General features: G+C 36.0%; 2 protein-coding genes across 2 annotated transcripts; one reads left to right on the plus strand and one right to left on the minus strand.

Annotated features, from left to right (window-relative positions):
• Nucleotides 1-3,065: 3,065 nt before the first annotated feature.
• LOC126972963 (lebercilin-like protein) lies at nucleotides 3,066-11,097 on the plus strand. Its single transcript, XM_050820065.1, has 7 exons — nucleotides 3,066-3,197; nucleotides 3,855-4,053; nucleotides 7,014-7,078; nucleotides 7,678-7,869; nucleotides 8,225-8,444; nucleotides 9,576-9,743; nucleotides 9,813-11,097. The coding sequence occupies exons 1-7, from the start codon at nucleotides 3,154-3,156 to the stop codon at nucleotides 10,761-10,763; spliced, it is 1,839 nt and encodes a 612-aa protein (XP_050676022.1). The 5' UTR covers nucleotides 3,066-3,153; the 3' UTR covers nucleotides 10,764-11,097.
• A 252-nt stretch (nucleotides 11,098-11,349) lies between these two features.
• LOC126973060 (uncharacterized) lies at nucleotides 11,350-15,887 on the minus strand. Its single transcript, XM_050820174.1, has 3 exons — nucleotides 15,560-15,887; nucleotides 14,603-14,837; nucleotides 11,350-11,354 (listed from the first exon to the last, which is right to left on the minus strand). The coding sequence occupies exons 1-3, from the start codon at nucleotides 15,863-15,865 to the stop codon at nucleotides 11,350-11,352; spliced, it is 546 nt and encodes a 181-aa protein (XP_050676131.1). The 5' UTR covers nucleotides 15,866-15,887.
• Nucleotides 15,888-20,482: the final 4,595 nt, after the last annotated feature.

Below are 20,482 nucleotides of genomic sequence, written 5' to 3' on the forward strand. Positions count from 1 at the left end.
AACCAAAAGGCCGATGCCTTTGGGTTGGTTGTTACGCAAGTAAACATCTTAAAAACAAAAATTGAAATGTGAACAGAAACATAGGTACCTAATAAATAAGGTAATTGTGAAAAAATATTTTATTTAATTATTTATTTCATGGATTATATTGAAATTCAGAATCTAGGTCTACCCTAGGGTTGCCAACTTTTATAAGAAAAAATAGAGTATATCTGATTTCATAGGAGCTAAATAAAGAGTACAAACTTACGGACAAAAACATCATCTTTTTTTTTATGGAATAGGAGGACAAACGAGCGTACGGGTCACCTGTTGTTAAGTGATCACTGTGGAGGACCGCCACACATCCACATGGTGAGGATGATATCCTAACTTGTGGCGTGTCGTGCGAAGGTGGAATTCGGCGGCAGGAATCAGGTTAAACAGCTCTTCGGAACACTCCCCGTGATAAATGCGGTAGAAGACACACAATGAAGCGACGTCTCTACGCAACGCCAAGTGATCCAGCCGTTCACAGAGCACTGTGTCCCCGACAATTCGAGCTGCTCTGCGTTGCACGCGGTCAAATGGATCGAGCTGATACTGGGGTGCGCCAGAGCAGAGATGACAGCAATACTCCATGTGTGGCCGGACCTGCGCTTTGTAGAGCGCTAGTATGTGGGCCGGCTTGAAGTATTGCCGTGCTCTATTAATGACGCCCAGTTTCTTTGGAGCCAATTTGGCTTTGCCTTCCAGATGACCACGAAATTGGCAATCGCTCGAGATTTCGAGACCCAGTATTCCGATACTAGGCGAGGCTTTGAGGGAAGTGTTGTCGAAGAGCGGTGATACGACAAATGGGGTTTTTTTAGTGGTAAACGCGCAAACTTGAGTCTTCTGGGGGTTAAATTGGACAAGGTTCAATTTTCCCCATTCCGCGACCTTCTCAAGAGAGGACTCGATAGAAGACACAAGTTTCTCCCGGCACTGGTCGACGATTTCCCGAGAGAGACCTGCATGGCCAGTGTATACGGCATCACCAGTGCTGTCGTTTGCATAGCAATGAATGTTGGAGGTGTCCAACATATGATTGATATGCAGAATAAACAGCGTGGGAGACAGCACACAGCCTTGGGGCACTCCAGCATTCACGGGCTTCGGGTTCGAGCAATATCCGTCGACAACGACCTGTATGCTGCGCCCAGTGAGGAAGCTGGAGGTCCACTTGTACAAGCTCTCGGGACGCCCAAATGATGGAAGTTTGGAGAGGAGCGCCTTGTGCCATACACGATTAAAGGCCTTCGCTATATCCAGGCTAACTGCCAGGCCTTCCCCCTTGCATTCAATAGCCGCTGCCCATCTATGTGTTAGGTATACCAGAAGATCACCTGCCGACCGACCATGGCGAAACCCGTATTGTCGATCGTTGATCAACTGGTGACCCTCTAGATATACTAAGAGCTGACGGCGGGTGATAGCAATAGGCCTGTAGTTTGCCGGATCCAAACTGTCTCCTTTTTTTTGGATCGGATGGACAAGGGCTGACTTCCATGAGTCAGGGACTACGCCTTTAGAATAAGAGTGCCGGAATAAACGCGTTAGCACCGGCGTCAACTCAGGGGCACACGTTCTAAGCACGATTGGAGAAATGCCATCCGGCCCGCTCGACTTCCTGACGTCCAACGAAAACAGAGCTCGCCTAACAGTTTTCTGTCTGAACTGTACTTCAGGCATAGAGCTCTGACACCGCGGGATGGTCGGCGGTGTTTTTCCGTGGTCGTCAAGAGTCGAGTTGGAGGCGAAAAGAGTGTACAAGAGATCGGCTTTCTCTTTTGCCGTATGGGCCAGGGTGTCATTCCTGATGTGCAACGGCGGCATGGACGGCTGGCTGAAGTTACCAAGAGCAGCTTTCGACAACGACCAGAACTTGCGTGTTCCGGTCGGGTAACTGGAAAGCTGCTCGCCGATTATGACGACGTGTTTTGACTTTGCACGGGTGATTTGCCGCTTAAAAAATCTGGAGGCACGGTTGTATTTCCTCTTAAGAACTGTGCAGTTCGGATCCTTTGCGCCCAGCGCCGCAACCCAAGCTCGATACGCCTGTTTTTTGCAGTCAGATTCTGCTTTAACTGACGCATCGAACCAGGGCTGTGATCTGCCACCGACCACTACAGAGCTTGGTATAAAAATATCCATGCCCTGCAGTATCACATCGGCTACTGCAACGGCGCAGGCACTAGGATCATCCGAAGGGAAACAAACCCTGCCCCAAGGGTAGGATGCAAAAAAGGAACGCATCCTATCCCAATCTGCTGACTTGTAGTGCCAAACGCGGCGGGTCGCTGGTGGTCTGCGACGTTGGCGTCGGATAGGCACTACACTCCTGACCAGGCAATGGTCGGACGTTCCGAGAGGGGCGTCGACAAAGACCTGGTAACCATCGGGATGTGTAGTCAGCAGAAGATCCAATAAGGACGGCATGTGGCTATCCACATCCGGGAGCCGCGTTGGCGACTCGACCAATTGGGACAATCATCATTTATATTTTTAAATAGGTATTTTTTGTAAACATATTAACGAATTTTTTGTTATGATAATGGGCTTGCATAATATTACATGACTGGCACTAGTATAGTAAACATTGTGTAAAAAAAAGAGTATTTTAACATACTCTATTAGTGTTATAGATCACAGAGTACGCCTGCATGATATCGAGTACGGTTGTGCTTTATGCTCGACCACACGATAGAAGAGAACTTCATCAAGTAGCCTTAGCATAGGTTAATAAAGAATAAAAACATTGTGTATTTTTTGTTGTTAGTTCATAAAATAAAAACATTTAGGTACAATATTTATAAATATATTTGTGTACAAATATCTGATATATTTTGCTCTAACTAATCGCCCTCCCTTAGTCGACTCGAGCCGATTTTACCCGTAGGTACGGGCGTTACAAATCCAAACGAGACGACTCAGTTTCATTCAATACCCAAAACGGAAGCGCGAAGTTTTTCCTTCAAAAATTAGGTATTAAAAAAATTCTCTATGATACTTTTGTATTGAGGTTGTCAAATTATTTGTTGCCATGGTAACAACGATGACAATAAAAATCATTGACAAAGATATCATAGCTCAAAGTATTACTGTATTTTCTGGAAAAATGGATAGATAATAATGTCAGTGCTGAGCTTGGTTCCTGATGAGAAAAAGAGTCTTAAGTAAGTTACCTACTATTACTTTATTAATAGGTATTATTGTTTCACGTAATTTACTATCTACCTGCTATAGGACAAGTTTGACGGAGCTCTTCAAGTTGAGAAAAACAGAGGTGGCTTTCTATTTATTTTATGTTGTAACCATTTCGAAGAAAACAAATTAATATATATTTACCTATTAAATTTTACATAATTATATTTACCAAATATAGTTTACATTTACACCATAGGTATCAACCGAATAGTCATCAAAATCGGTCAAGTTTTTTCACCATATATAATACTACATACTTATTACTGCAAGTATGCAGACAAATAAACTATATGACGACCCCTATGCGGTTATTGACCCTTGTACTGAGCAAGAGGTCCCGGGTTCGAATCCCGGAAGGCACAAACATTTACATGATGAATATGAATGTTTGTTTTCGAGTCATGCATGTTTATATGTGTTTGTATGTTTAAGTAAGTAGCAGTAGTAGTATTAAATATACCGTTTTCTTGTACCAATAGTACGGGCTATGCCTAGTTTGGGGCAAGATAATTTGTGTAAAAAGGTGTCAATATCTATTTATTATTTATCACTCCGTAAGTAAATAAAAAATAACAAACATTTGCTGTTTTTTAATCCCGAGTAAACAGAATACTCTCGATTTCCAGAAATTCCCTCACAAGCGTGTACAGCAGCAATTCTCGTCTGAATTTGCTGAACAAGCGCAAACGAATGAGCTCGATGACCATAGACATGTCTGCGATGGGTAAAGGAGACAGGTTCGTGACGCAACGAGTCCTGTCAGCCAAGACTCACCGTGTCAAGCAGCTGCAGAACCAATTAGCCGATGCGCATTATCACTTGCAGGTATACAGGATGCATTTTGAAGGGTGGCTGATCATTTTATCTTAATCTGTCTGTGCTATAGAAACCTATAGACTCTAACTCTTTTGCGTTCAGAAATTTAATTTAATGACAAAACTTAAGATATATCAATCTACATAAACATAATCTGATACACAGTTAACAACTGTATTTAATCTACGTACTATAGTTACCTAAAATTAAGTTTATTTTTTACCCCCTGAAAAAGTTAGAAAGATATAAAAATTCTAGTAAGTTATTCATTTTAAACTTTTATTTTAATTTGATTTCTGAAAAACGGGGGACACATCAAAGGAAACTTAAAAGTGTTGTTTTTATTTAATTCCGAGTATTTTCAAATTTATTCACCTGTTAAACCTTCTCTGGTCTTCCACAAATAATTCAAGACCAAAATTAGCCAAATCGGTCCAGCCGTTCTCGAGTTTTAGCCAGACTAACGAACAGCAATTCATTTTTATATATATATATAGATAAGTTATCTTGCACTAACGGAACGTATTGCCCAATTGACATCAACATATTTTTGGCCTGACAGTAATTTTCTATATGGATGTTCCGACACCATCAAATTAAAATAATTTTAGGTTATATTTTGCTTTTAGGCTTATCTTTTTTCTCCCACTTTTTTAGACTTACTTAAGATTTGCTTTTTTATTAGTTTTGTTACGTTCTAAAATTATTAATAAGTTTCCATGGTGTACGCCACTTCTTTCAGTGGGTTCAAAATACAAGCATTCTCGCCATCCTCCTTTGATAATCTTGTGTACCCGCTTTTCAGACTCGAAATGGTCTTACCATGAATGTGTCCTAATTACCTGTTGTATTGAATAAAATGGCAGTACCTAATCACGATGGTCAAGTTTGAGAAGTGTCTTTACACAAACAGTGAATTCATTTATTCAAACTATTAACTTCTACTTTGCGCTCACTATTTATATTTACACGATATATTATTTGCATGATACAAAACGTTACAAACAAATTTGTTATTTACAACACCTATAAAGAAAATTATTTCGATTAAAACAGTGGCCAATGAATTCCTTTTTTGTTTTTCTCACGTGCCCACTTTTTCCGAACACTTATGGTGAACTCTGTAAATTAAACGACTTTGCCCTGTGCTTTGTCGGGGCGTAAAAACTAAGGTCGTCTCAGGGCCTTGGTAAGAGGTATCTAAGGGCTTTTCACTGTAGAAGGGTTACGCTGTCGTACTGCAATGACAGAAGGAACGGGAAGACTCGACCGGTTAATTGCTCGCACAGGCTAGCAGGGTGAAGTAGCGGCCTAGCGCCAAATAAAATAAAACCTCACTCCCCCATAGCACAAACAGCATTCCTCAAAAATGTTAACCACATCATTTGAATGTGCATCCCTATAGTTACCAGGTCTCAAGTGCGACCATTGCCTGCTTATCAGACGCAAGAACACCAACGCTCCACCGCGTTTGGAACTACAAATCAATTGGATCTACAAATTGGCTACTTGCCCATTTACTTCTATAAAGAACAGTACTTTATATGAAATTGAGAATAGGCATAGTTTGTCCGGAAAATTCTACGAAACACGCTATTGCATTCATCGCAGGATGATTTTTTCCCCACTTGCATCAATGAATTATAATTCAAGAACTGCGTCTGTGCTATTGGTTGTGTGCCAAGTATTGTTGAATAAGCTGGTGTGCCCAGAGTTTGTGTATTGTTTTCTGTAAAATATTATTTTTTATATGTAAAACTAGCTGACCCGACAGACGATGTTCTGTAGATAATTAAAAAAAATACTGTTTTATAGGAATTTGCCAATATTATTTCAAAACATCAAGAATTATTTCGTAAAAAATGCTCCCTGTTGTTATAATAAAATTGTTTCACAGCGTAACTGTCAAACCGTGCGTCACAAAATTCTCTCATAAAAAAATTACCATACGAAACAAATATTGAAAATACAAATAATTATGGGTCCCAAATCGAAATAAAAACTATCCAATCTCTGAAGTTGGACCTAACTGCACACCATGAAGTAATCCCCATTTAAATCCGTTCATTAGTTTAGGAGTCCATCGCGGACAAACAACGTGTCACGTAATTTATATATATTAAGATTAAGATATATATGGCGTATTATTAGACGTCATGCTAGAGAACGGGCGCTAATTGTAATGGCACAACTACTTCATGTTGTTAATATTTAAAGTTATAAATTTATATTGTTAATATAATAATAATATAGGTATATCAAAAGTAAACTACAAACATATTTTTTTAGATTATTTCCATTTAGATTTTCGCTAGTATAGTAATGCGTAAAATATTAGTCAAATTACTTGAAAATATAAATTACATAATTTGAGATTTAAAAAGGTATCTATAATTTAACATGCAGTCATGCAAGAGCTCTTATGTGTGGGCGAAGGCCTCCTCCACACTTTTCAATTAATTGTCTCTATCTTTGGCAAGTGTCTTCCAGTTTTTACCAGCTAGTTTTATTATTTCGTTATCCCAATGAGCTACTACGTTTCTTTACAACACCAGCAGGGCCCCGCCATAACGTCAGTCTTGAAATCGCGCCGCTCATTCTGGCTACATTATTAAATGTTTGTATAATACCTTTTCTTATTTAAGAAGGAATAAAGACTACACATATATATATATATATAGTAATAAAACTAATTTTTAGAATGTTGATGCTGTAAATGTTGGTTTGAAAGAGTGGCCATAAGCTTCTTGCCACTTCTCATTAAAGTTTTACCTTTTCCGTAGTGGTTGTAAATAGTAGGTACGATGTACTTTTGTCATGCATAAGAGTCAATTTCCTTGACATAAAGTAATAGAGTGATATTGAATTGATTTATTTACCTATATCTATGGCAATACTAATGATACTACTTAGATACCAATGATATATCATGTACAAACTTAGATACCTGCACGTAATTTTATGTTCAGGAGCTGAGCAACGAAAATAAGATTCTACGTGCTGTACAGAAAAAACATGAAATAGCTTTGCAAAGGTTTGTTGTCTCTGAACTTTTTATATGTTTGACCTTATTAAATTGCTGTCTTATACGAACTAAACATATTTACGTGATAAACTTCACCACCAAACTCATAATTTTTTATTTAATTATTATATTTAGATAATATCCCAAAAATAGGGTCAAGTTAATGTGAAGAAGTACTTTGCAGTATTCGTAAATTTTCATAATTTTTAAAAATTTTGTGTTCAGATTACTTGCATAGGAAAATTTAAATTCTTCTAAAAAGTTTCTAGGACCTTTAAAATCTACTTACCCTATACATTTAAGAGAGCTACTCTATACGTATTTGATCAACAATAATATAGTGCTTTTTTGGAAAACTGTCTACAACCCCTGCAAGATCACGTATTACCAAACTATGGAATTAACAAATCGAGAGTTTATCGTTTTACTGCGTGGGATAGGAACCAAGCAAGATAGTGCAATGTTACTTGATCTTTTTGTCCATTTAAAATAAAAACATTAAACAATTTAGATAGAGTAAACATAAAATGAGTCTGTCTGTCTTGTATTACTATTTGTGTCACGGTAATGATTCCTTAAAATGGATAAGCCCGAAAAACCTTTTCTAGGTATGAGAATTCAAACGCTGAACTTCCCCAAGTTCTGAGCTCGCACACTGAGGAGTTGAGAATTCAGCAAACAAAGTACAAACAGCTGAAGCAGCAGTTCAAGGAGGTGTCACAGAAGCTAAAGGAGCGAGATTTGCAATACCAGCAGTTGAAGGACGAACACCAACATTTGTTAGACCTGAGCAGAGATAAGTGAGAAATTATTTAATTTAGATAATATTGGTTTGGGTACTATATTACTATCGACAATGCATCACGCTATATAATCACGGATAATCATAAATTAATAGCAGTGTTTATTTCCTTAAATTGTTTTCGTTATCGAAGGCAAATTTGAGATGATTTTAAATATTGCCTATGTCCAATCTGTAGTTCTATTCTAAATTTTGTGAATAGTTGTCGTCGTAAAATTAAACCCTTGAATACTGAGGTAGCCTGCTGCGTTGATTTGCATTTTCATGCTTAATTCGACAGACAGAATAATAATACGCGAAATTAACGATTTTGATACTAGATAACATTTTAACGAAATCTCATTAAAATTCAGGAATCTCCTTGAAAGAGAGAAGCTTCAGGTTGTTAACAACGATTTGACAGTTAAAGTTCAACAGCAGAATGAAACAATCAGCATGTTGCAACGACGGATTGCGCTTGAAGCGAAGAATTTCAAACATCAGTTGCAAGCCGAGATCAACAAGCACAAAGATACGCGACACGATCTGGATTTGGCTATCACTAACGCCGACAAACTATCTACTATTATTGAGGTACCGGTTAGATACGACAGTTACATTGTTATAGTTATAAACTACAATGTTAGCAATTATTTACGTTTGAGCTACATAAATCATAGTAAAGGTTAAGTTATCTATGAAATACATCATATTTTTTTTATGAAACATTTTTGATAGTGTTCTAAGGGACGAATTTTAACCTAATATTGATCACACAATCGATTAAATCAACCGAATATTTTATCTTGTTAATTTTTTTATTTAATGAAATCTTTTCGACCACTCATTTTGGATTTTATTAAATTTGAATTTATTGTTTACATCATTTGTTTTTTATATAAATATTAAAGGACTGTGATACTGGTCAATTGACATAAAACTGTATGTATCTGCCAAAATCTAAAAAAAATACGCTATTGCATATCCAGTGGGAGGCTCCTTTGCACAAGACGCCGGCTAAATTATGGGTACCACAATGGTGCCTATTTCTGCCGTGAAGAAGTAATGTGTAAACATTATTGTGTTTCGGGCTGAAGGGCACCGTAGCTTGTGAAATTACTGGGGAAATGAGACTTAACATCTTATGTCAGAATCCTGAGCGGCACTGCATTGTAATAGGCAAGGCGAAAGATTCGGAACATGAAGTGAAAGTAAAATATCATTCTATTGATTTAAGTTAACAAATGATACCTTTAATTTTGATACGACACATTTTGATTTGTCAATGTGTGATTTATCTAGTGGTTAGCTGGATAATTTTCAAAGGAAGGAGTTCAATCAAAATCGGTTACAGTTATAAAATATTCGCATTCCTTTACTATCTTGCTGTATTTCCATTAGTATCTCTTGCACCATTTGTTTGTCTAGACAAGCTAGCGTCTAGACGCTAGTATTTATTGTAAGTCTAAGAATTAAACCATCTACTACTACCACTTTGGAAAAGTTAAGATTTAATGAGAAGAGTTGGGCAGGAACTCATTGGCACACCTTTATCATTTAATAGATGCGTTTATTATACCTTGTTTTACCATAACTGTTTGTGATAACTGGTCAAAGAAATGAGGTTCTGTTATTGTTTTTGTTTATTTTCTTCAGCCTTACACTCATCGTTATTCACAAATCAACACATAGAAAGTATTTGTACAATTTACTTTTATTTTTCAGATGAAGGAAAAAATGCTTAGCACTGCGGCAATAAGAGGGCCAAATAGTGGTTATGCTAGCAGCGGTCCAAAATCTCCAACAAAATCTAATTCACTGGCGAACTTTTCGAGATCTATCAACAAATCCTCAAAAGAGTTAAATGCCAGACTAAATGATGAAAAAATAATTGTGAGTATATATTGCAGGGCTTAATTTTATTATTCTTATATAAATTTATAGCATTTTTAATTTTAACAGGCTGACCACAGTGCTCTTGCCAAGTTATGTGAAGATTCGCGTAACCTCAGCAGTGCTCTATCTCAAGAAGACACAAGTTTTTCTATTGAGCCTCGATCACGGCTTATATCTAGCAGAACAAATTCTACAAGTACCAGATCTACACCAAATCCGAATAGAAAACAATCTAAAGGATCCGATGATATATTAGAACTTGCTAAAACAGTTCAAGATGGTATGGCTGATTTGACAATAGATGATGACATTCGGGTTCATGAATCAGCGGAAGAAATGCAAAAGAGAATGGAAAGTATGAAAAATGATCTAATGAAGAAAATAAGGAATAATGAAGTACCATTGTCAAGGAAGTCTAGCGCTATAAGACGACCATCCACTGAAGAACCAATAGAGGAGCAAACCTTTGATGAAATTGAAAGACCTAAATCCAGAGGTAGAAGAAATTCTTCGGTGTCGTTCTACGATTCCGTTGATACTTTAGAAGTTTCGTCATCAGTAAATCATCGTGGTACAGGAGATGAGGTGGAGAAGATTAAAATTAAAAGAGAAAACAGCATTATTTCAGAAAGAAAATTATCTGGTAAATCCGTAGACAAGTATTGCAAAGACATATTTCAGGACATAGAAAAAAGTTCCAAAGTAATCGACGTGCACATGAAACAATTAAGTAAATCTCAATTCACTGGAGATAAACTAGTCGAGCAATTGCATGCAGTTGATAAAATAAATGAGATTGTTAACGCACGAGGTGATATACCAACTGAAGCTTTGACAGAGTTAAACAATAACTTCAAAGCCATATCAGAGCAGGTTTTTACTGAAGCTTTGCCCGCTACACGCAAGCGTTCTGTCTCCGGGAGAAAAAATTCACGAATTGAGAGTAGGTGCAACCTACTCGGAGATTCTAACATGACTAATCAAGATTTGTTAGAAGATTTGCTTGGTAAAAAATAACGCCCCGGCCATTCTACCGGTCTTCTTGACTACAAGTAATCATGTTATTAATAAATTTTGACGCATGACAATATTAATGTAAATGAAGAAGTTACGACCTTTAAAGTTAATCAAAAGTCTATACTTAACTTTCAAGTGCAAATTCAAACATGAACCGCGTTGGGTTAGACTTCCTCGGTTAAACGATTTTTAAATGCCCTCTTTGTTTATTAAATATATTTACATTCGATCGTGTGAGTGTGAAGGTTTTCTGATGTGTTTATCTGAGATGCTATTTATTGTTATTAAAAGTATTTTACGATCAGTGAACGAGATTATATATTTTTAGAAGTTATTTGTTTTTTATTTATCTCTCTCCAATTTATTAGTAGTTATACTTATTAAAGCATAAAGTGGAAACCTATACTTCTAAGAATGATAGTAACTCGGAGCAATTATAATTTGCGTATTTACACTTAATTTATTTACATTTTCTAAGTAGTGGCACTATGATCCAATATACCTAGAAATGCGATAGAAAGAGACGACATGCGGCAATCGACTTCAATTCAAATCCATATGTAGCCATATTTTTATTCCAGTGAGGTTATGCTTGCCAATATAATAAGTGTGTCTACAAATCTTGACAAATTAGATAATTTATTGATCTAAGGTTGACAACTTTTTATGATTACGTAAGATCTAACACGGCTGGAGAAGCCGTAGGTATATACTCTTACAGGACCCACATACTCAATACTCGAAAAATCTAGCCCCACCAGACTTCCATTTTTCCGAGATTTAGACAATGTTTTAAATGGTAAGAAAATTTTTCTCAAGGAGCAATAGAAAATACTTTCACAGAGACACAACAAACTCTGCGAAAGAAAAAGTGAAAAAAAAAAACTACTAAGGACTCTACTTCTGAATTTCCTTAGTTAGAAGTTCTATCGCAAAGTCATAAATAACCTTTTCGTAAGATGGCAGAAATGTAGGAATTGATAACGATGGTAAATACTACAATTAAATAACCATAATTTACCTCATAAAAAACGTATGCATTTTCGAGCATAAAACGACCATAATTTCTTTTAACCCCGAACATATTTCATCTAAAATATGTTCTTTGAATTCAAACTGGAACAGCTCAACTTGTGCATCACTTAGTTTTATATTTTCTTGTATTTTGAATGCTTTATTTTTATACATAACTATAAGCGTTTTCTTGTGAGAACTTAAAATGAAAGTTTAGCTTTAATTATGAAGCTCTTTTGTTGGTCTCCTTCCTTATGGTTGAGTTTAATTCTGGATAGAAATTCCCATCTACCGAATAGCTTTATGGGTGAACAAAAGGCATATAATAACTTGGGAAGCTATCAAAATATGTGTTTTAGAATCATAGACAAAATATTATGGTTCGGAATATATTTTATGTTTAAGACGTTGCATTCGATTATACTGGGTGAATGATGGTTCATGGGGAAATAACCGATTACCGTAGTTTCATAGCATATTCGTATACAGCATTTCCTTTCCGTTGGCAATTTTTTTTTATCATTTGGTTTGTTTATTTATTCACACAAATTTAAGGCCATATCAGCTAGTGGTACTAATTATGATATATTTCATGGCAGATTAATTTAATTCAATTTAATTATTCTTGTAAATGCTCTATCACCACCGTTCTATCACATCGTTTTTGTCCTTCGTTCTTTCAGAAATTTTCTTGATTGAATTGGAATATTAAATGTAAATAATTTGATTGTTCCATGATATGTAGTTTAAGTTAACAGCGCTCTTAACACAAGGCGGCTACCGGTTCAAAACAATCTGGAGAGTTGAACGAATATACTGAGATTCATGAACGGTGCAAATATCGAACGGTTGGTTAACCTCTGATATGCCAACACGTCAAACGCGCCCGCAGAAGCCGCTTGCTGAGCTGTTTTGGCGCCAAACCCGACGCAGCCACTTGAAACGTGATACCCACTAGTGTTTATAACACTTGAGGTATCATAATGTGGTAAATGTTACGGGTTGCTAGATAAACAAGCTTGGTTATTGTAAACAAAAAACATGAATTATGATAGATTCGTGCTGTGAATGACGACGCTTTTTCGGAGTTGTACGAGAAATGGACTAATAAAATTGTAAGAAAAGAAATCAGACGCAAATAAAGGTGTAGACAGAAATTTAAATCATATAAAAACGTAATAAATGTTTGATATTTCCAATACCTAAAAATTTAGGCATTTGTTTCACAAAATAAAACTTTGGAGTGGAATATCATTAAAATTTCAGCGTTCATCAATTACAAAACAACGTTCTTTTCTTAAAGAATTAATTAGAATATCATTTTTTTTTACTTTTACCAAGCAATTATTTAATTTAATGCGTATATTATAGAATAATAATTAATCCCCTGAATATTTACAATCATACAACCAAGTTGTGGAACAATACGACATGGGTAGGTACTTTCTAAAAGGCTGGCAACACTCCTGTGATTTCTCTGATGTTGCAAGAGATTTTGGCGGCGGTGATCACTAAACATCAGGTGATCCGCCCGCTCATTTTTCATCCTCGTCCATAATGCCGGTTGTACACACTAGGGGAGACACCACGAGGCAGGCCGAGAGCGAGTGTGTACATGGAGCTCTTCTCTCGTCTCGGTCTCCCTCGCCTCGCCTCGTTCGGTCTCGGTCGCTTGTCGGTTTTTGCGCTCGAGTCAATAGGTCTCGTTGGCCCTCGCGAGAAAAACGAGAGCGAACGTGTACACACTCGTTTCACGCAGTTGCCGGCTGACTGTGTTTAGGTGAAGACGCGTTAAAATGTGGTCTGGTGGTAACGAACGTGAATTGGAATTTTTGGAGTGTTTTCAAAGGGAGCCGGTACTATGGAACTCAAAAGATACCAAACAAGGACAAGCAATATGTGCACGATGCTTGGATGCGCATAAGCGAGCATATGGGAATACCAGTGGTAGATTTAAAAAGAAAGCGAGATTCACTTATGGCCACATACAGTGGCCATAAAAGAAAGATTGTTGCATCTACACTATCTGGAGCTGGAGCTGAAACAGTCTATAAACCAATATGGTTTGCTTTTGATTTAATGGATTCGTTCTTAAATGATATTGTTCGGTGTAGAAAAACTATGGACACGCATGCACCAGTAGGTAAAACATTAATTATTTTTCATTTATGAATTTATTAATTAGCATAGATAATAGTAACAATAGTGTGGCAAGTATTGTAACTATAACCTACGTAGAAATTATAGTTAAATAGCTAAATTTTACATATTGTAATTGTTAAAGAAATATGTTGTAAATTCTTCTTGAATCTGACTTGCGTCTAGTGTTGGTCTTCGTGGTATTGGTTGCAAAGGTCTAATGGCACACGTGTCTTCAATGTCATTCCTCCATGAACCTGGCACTACCAGTTCATCGTTACTGTTGTAAACATCTATTGTTCCTGGAGGTGTATATATTGCCGATGATGTACTACTTTTTCTTAAGAAATTATGCAGCAGTACACATGTCATTGTAATAACTGTGGTTTTTTCTGGGTTCAGTAGTATTGGTTTCCCAAATATTCTAAATTTTGAAGCTAATATCCCAAATACATTTTCAACGACTACGCGTGAGGATGAAAGTTTCTTATTAAATATACGTTTCGGCGATCCTTCATTATGACTTCCTGGGTACGGTTTCATCACATGTGATGAAAATGCAAATGCTCCATCTCCCAGAAAAACATATGGAACTTCTCTTGTACTCCCCGGTAGAGGTCGTGGCGTAGGAAAATTTCGATTATTTGAGCATATTCTTCTCCAAAGCTGACTATTACGAAACACACCGCCGTCACTTATTCTTCCCTGACTTCCAATTTCAACAAAAATAAAATTGTAATTGCTGTCGACTAAAGCAAGAAGAACAAACAAACTAAAACTCCTTTTGTAATTGTAATATTCGGAACCACTATTTATAGGCGATTGCATTACAATGTGCTTTCCATCCATGGCACCTAAACACCTTGGAAAGTTTTTGAACCCCTTTTCCAGTTGTAACCATGTCTGTGGAGACTCTGGCATCTGTAAAAAAAAAAATTACATTATAATTTTTTTTTGTTACAGTCTCCAGCTACACCAGAAAGTGTTATTTCCAATGAAGATGTGGATAGCAATCACTCAGATCCTACGACTTCTTCTCAGTTGCCATCAATACCGCGACGCCGTAAGAATCCAATAGAACTGCAAGAAGCTGGGAAGACGATGAAAGATGCAATGACTTCACTGAATAAAGTTTTGAATAAACCACAAGCGGTGGAAGATGATTTTGATCGTTACGACAAGATTCTGGCTAATAAGTAAACTATCTGAATCAGACAGTATAAAAATGATGTACGAAATAGATGGATCATTCATCAAGCGAATGAATAACACACCTCCACACTTCACACGTCCTTCACCAACATATACTGTATATTCAGAGCCAACCCAACGCCAACAAATACAACATCCAGCCGCATCACCCACATACTACGTACGGCCTGAATCGTCATCTACTTCCTATTCGGATCCAGGGGTTTAAACTTCTTCCGTGGCTTTTTCTGATACTAATACAATACAAATTATATCTGATGAGATCTTGAGGTCACCATACCCAGAGTACAATACAGCCAATGATGTGTTAGGTCAGGCTTTTCGTAAAGCTTAATTTTGTATTACTAAGTAGGTACACACACCGGCAAATTCTATTTTCTATAATAAACAATGCTTAAGAGTAATTATGTATTTTTTTTGTTTCCACTTACCCTGATTTGATCCTTCAATACTCGGTGAAGAGCAATGCATACTTCAGGCACAATTCTTGAAATTATGGAACTTGAAACTTTGAACAGAAAATGTAGACTTTCAAAGCTATCTCCGCTGGCCAAAAATCTCAAAGTAATTGCTAGTCGAATTTTCGCAGGTATTGCTTCTCTTTTCGGTGTATCCATCTTGGTTATCATCGGTGCAACTTTATGCAGTAAATATTCAAAGTCTGTAACAGACATTCTTGTAAAGTTATCGAATTGGCCAGGGGGTTCTGCCAATAGCTCAGCCAATTGATTTCCCATGGTGGTCCTAAAATAAGAATAAAGAATTAGGCAGGTTCCAAAACTATTTAACTAACACGTATACGACTGTTAAAAGACTATGGTCTATTTAAGTTTACCTGTTTCGATTGCGGTGAATGGTAATCATCCACCATCTCCTTTCCATTCGCCATGGCTTACGAATTTTCTTTTTATGGTAAACATGTAAAAAATTATAATAGCTCAAAGCACAAAGACAAGCAGCAGCAGCTAATTCTAGGTCCATTGTCTTGGGAGAGTTCAGTGCAACTAACAGAACGAGTGTGTACAGGAATGCTATCGACGAGAGCCCACTGGCCCGAGACTCTCGGCGAGAGGCTCTCGTCGAGTGTGTACAGCCGCTATAAAAGAAGCCAGGGATCACGGACGTCGATTGAAACCACTGGGTGCGTGGGTTTGTGCTGTGTATGTCCTCGTCTCAATCTATCAATTTTAAACCAACTAATAGCCTGCCCTAGGAAAGATTCAAAGGCAATAAACTGTCTATACGTACAGAAATAGTTCGACACACATCGTACGAAGTTTTCGCACGAATAGCGTCGTATATCATCCAGTGATTTATTGGCCATTAGCTTTCTCAAACGTACTATTCAATGGGACCAAATTGCTGACGCATGTTCACAATTAGATAACACTTCGGTCGGATATCGAATGCTACAAGTTGGACGCTGAACATAGACTAAACTTGTGGCGCCATGTCTTGTCATAGTCATCCCTACTAATATTATAAATGTGAATGTAAGTTTGTTTGTTATGCTTTCACGCATGGCCACGAACTGGTTTTGATGAAATTTAGTGTATATATAGACAAGAGCTTGGGAAAGGAATTTATCGTGAATATCGCTTGGCGGGCTCGAAATAAGGGTGGAAGTTCGTCACTATTGAAGACACCATGAAGCACTTGATAAAAAATAAACAAATAATTGTTCTAGCGTTTTTAAAGCGTTGTTTTTTCGTAAAATTTACACCTGTGTGGGGATGAAAAATCTATAGTTTGTAGCTATATAAAAATGTATTAACCACAACGGTTTTTCTGTGTAGGTAGATATTATTTGCAAAGTGAGTATATTAAAAAATAAACAATTCAAATTCAAATAACTTTATTTATTTACGGTGTGTGTATTTTGATGCATCTACTCTATTGAATAATTCTTGATTTTACTTATTAATTTATATTTACCTTTTTGACTTAATCGTGTAAGGAATTGAGCATTTGACTTGTAAGTACTTTTGTTTCATCACATTTAACATATATTGTGATTGAAATCACTTCTCTTTTAAATCAAAATTAACAGCATCATTTTACAATATCGTACCATCGTTTTTGGTAGTCAGATTCTTGGCACTTCTTCTCATTAAAGCTCAACCTTTTCCGAAATGGTGGTAAATGTAAAAATATAAGCAAACTTTTGACATTCATAAGCGTAATTTTCTTGCCATACATAAATAAAGTGGTTATGATTTGATTTGAAACCCATTCGCATAAAACGGGCACCCAATATGAGAGGTTATATATGCATTCAATTAAAAACACATATCTACCTACGTATCAAATAGTACTAGCAAGTAAAATTGATTGTTCCAAATTAAAAAAAAATCAATATCTATATATATATATAAATGGATTGCTGGTCGTTAGTCTCGCTAAAACTCGAGAACGGCTGGACCGATTTGGCTAATTTTGGTCTTGAATTATTTGTGGAGGTCCAGAGAAGCTTTAAAAGGTAAATAAATATGAAAATACTTAGAATTAAATAAAAACAACAATTTAGTTTTTCCTTTGATGTGTCCCCCGTCGTTCATAAATCAAATTGAAATAATAGTTTAAAATGAATAACTAATTAGAATAATAATATTTATATCTTTCTAACTTTCTCAGGAGATAAAAAACAAACTTTAATTTAATTATTGATTTTTTCTTATTACTATATATGGCAATACGTTTGTTGGGTCAGCTAGATATTTAATAATATTCTATTCCATTCGAGCGTTTGCTCGCAGGTTGTGCTATAAATAAATAATTAAAAAAGGGTTTTTGGATATTTTAATGAATTGATGTTGATGTAACATTGTATAAATTGGTTTTTCGTGACAAATTTTATATCGTAATATGGCAGACAGTTATCACTGGTAATATAGTGACTCTTCTTCAAGAAGGCTTCTTATAGTTTAACTGTAAAGTAGATCCTGTAGATGAAGCCACAACCTGAGAGTTGAACAAAGCATACAAGATTTTATGACGATACGTCACTCGAACGGTGAGCTCAGTTGGTTAGAGCACTGGCACGGAACGCCAGAGATCGTGGGTTCGGGTCCCGCATCGTTCATAAAATTTTATTTTTCAAATTTTATTTGTGTATAAATGACTTTTATAATTTCAATATTTGTGACCAAACTTTAATTACCTCTTGCTGTCGGAAATATCTAAAAGAATTGAGTCATAATACGTCAGCAGTTTTCAAGAGGCCTGAAGGTTGACTCCAATTAATATTCCTCTCACATTTTGCTGACCGACCCTCGTTCAGTGAAAATTATAATTTGAAAATCTAAAAACTAGTTCAATTTCTGTGCACGCTCGCCAGAACAAACTCAAGACTCTTATTGTGACAAGTTAAGCAGAAACATACAAAGAAATATTTCGTTCTACAAAGTGAAAATTCTTGTACATTTTCCTTTAATGTAGTTTGTAGTATTAGTATTTACGTTGTGTATTTAATATCAAATTTTTGTTCAGTTTTTTATGCGTTATATTTTTTTTCAAGTGAATTCAAAATTAAGCATGATATTTTGTATTGCGTAAGATAGATTTCACAGTGGGAGGCTCCTTTGCACAGGACGCCGGCTAGATTGTGGGTACCACAACGGCGACTATTTCTGCCGTGAACCAGTAATGTGTAAGCATTATTGTGTTTCGGTCTGAACGGCGCTGTAGCTAGTGAAATTACTGGGCAAATAAGACTTAACATACGTTCCAAGGAGACGAGCGCAATTGTAGTGCCGATCAGAATTACAGGGATTTTCGAGAAACCTGGACGGTACTTGGCATGTACGCATTGTAATGGGCAGGGCGTATCAATTACCATCAGCTGAACGTCCTGCTTGTCTCGGCGTTCATTGTCATAAAAAAAACATATGAAATAAGCTTATATGACATAAAAGTTCATAGAGACTAAATCTATACATATAAATAAAATTGAAGTGTCTGTTTGTAATATTGAATTTACCGTTTTTTACAACATTTATGTAAATATATTAAGGGTACTCACACCAAAATAACATTTTTTATAATTTTTGTCTGTCTGTCTGCCTGTTTGTTCCGGCTAATCTCTGAAATGGCTGGTCCTATTTTGACGGGACTTTTATTTGCAGATAACTGATGTAATATGAAGTAACTTAGGATACAACGTTTATTTTAGAAATATTCTTTTATTTTAGAAAAATGAAGTAAAGTCCATGAAACGCATTAACTCAAAAAATAATTTATATGGCAAAACGTTTGCCAGTTGATTTATAAAAGAAAGAATAGCTAAACCCACTAAACGGATTAACGGTTAAAATTTAGTTCACATTTTATACTTGGTATAGTAAAAGTTGAAACCTTGAAATGAAACTAAATTTAATAAACAATCTAAACTAAAATATCTTAAGGCAAAACTTATAAGAGTATTAAAATTGAGTAAAAAAATGGTGAAAGTTGGCTTTATTACATTCTCATTTATTTGTCTTCGGGAAGAAGCTCGTTGGTGTGTAAATTAGAAATAATTTAAAGTAATGTAAATGAAGACAACTAATTAAAAATTTAATCTAATCTCACACAAAACAGATCTAATTCCCTAGAGTCGAGAAATGGTACTCTTCAAATTAAGTATGTATCGTTTCAGCTCTGTGATGATGGAAGATTCAAGATAAAATAAATGTGATCTAATTAATGATTTACACGTGATTTAATAAATAAAAACAAATGTGTTGAATATAATTCTATACTATTTTGCCATTATTTTACATATACATATATTTATCTAATATATAAAATTCTCGTGTCATGAAAATGAAGAAATGTGTCATGGTGTTAAACTTTGAACTCCTCCGAAACGGCTTGACCGATTCTCATGAAATTTCGAGTGCATATTGGATAGGTCTGAGAATCGGACAACATCTATTTTTCATCCCCCTAAATGTTAAGGTGGTTCACGCCAATTTTTTTTTTATTTTTTTTGTCATTTTTTGTTAAAAAATACATACAAGTTCAAATTTTCACCCATCTACGATCAACAGTTACTTTTTTATCGCGATTTTAATATCGGCAATACAACGTTTGCTGGGTCAGCTACCATTATAATATATATTTTATCAATTAAATGATTGTGAAGTTGGTGATATGTAATCTAAATTAGTTTATGGCATTGGCTATATTATATACATTTTTATAGTTCTTATGAAGATATAACAAGCTATAGGTTTTCTATCACAAATATATAATCTTTTTTTTTTTAAAATAAGGGACGAGACGAGCAGGACGTTCAGCTGATGGTAATTTACTAGGATTATTGAAAAACCCAAAAATTCTGAGCGGCACTACAGCTGCGCTCGTCACCTTGA

Source organism: Leptidea sinapis, chromosome 28, assembly GCF_905404315.1.
Source record: "Leptidea sinapis chromosome 28, ilLepSina1.1, whole genome shotgun sequence".
Taxonomy (NCBI): domain Eukaryota; kingdom Metazoa; phylum Arthropoda; class Insecta; order Lepidoptera; family Pieridae; genus Leptidea; species Leptidea sinapis.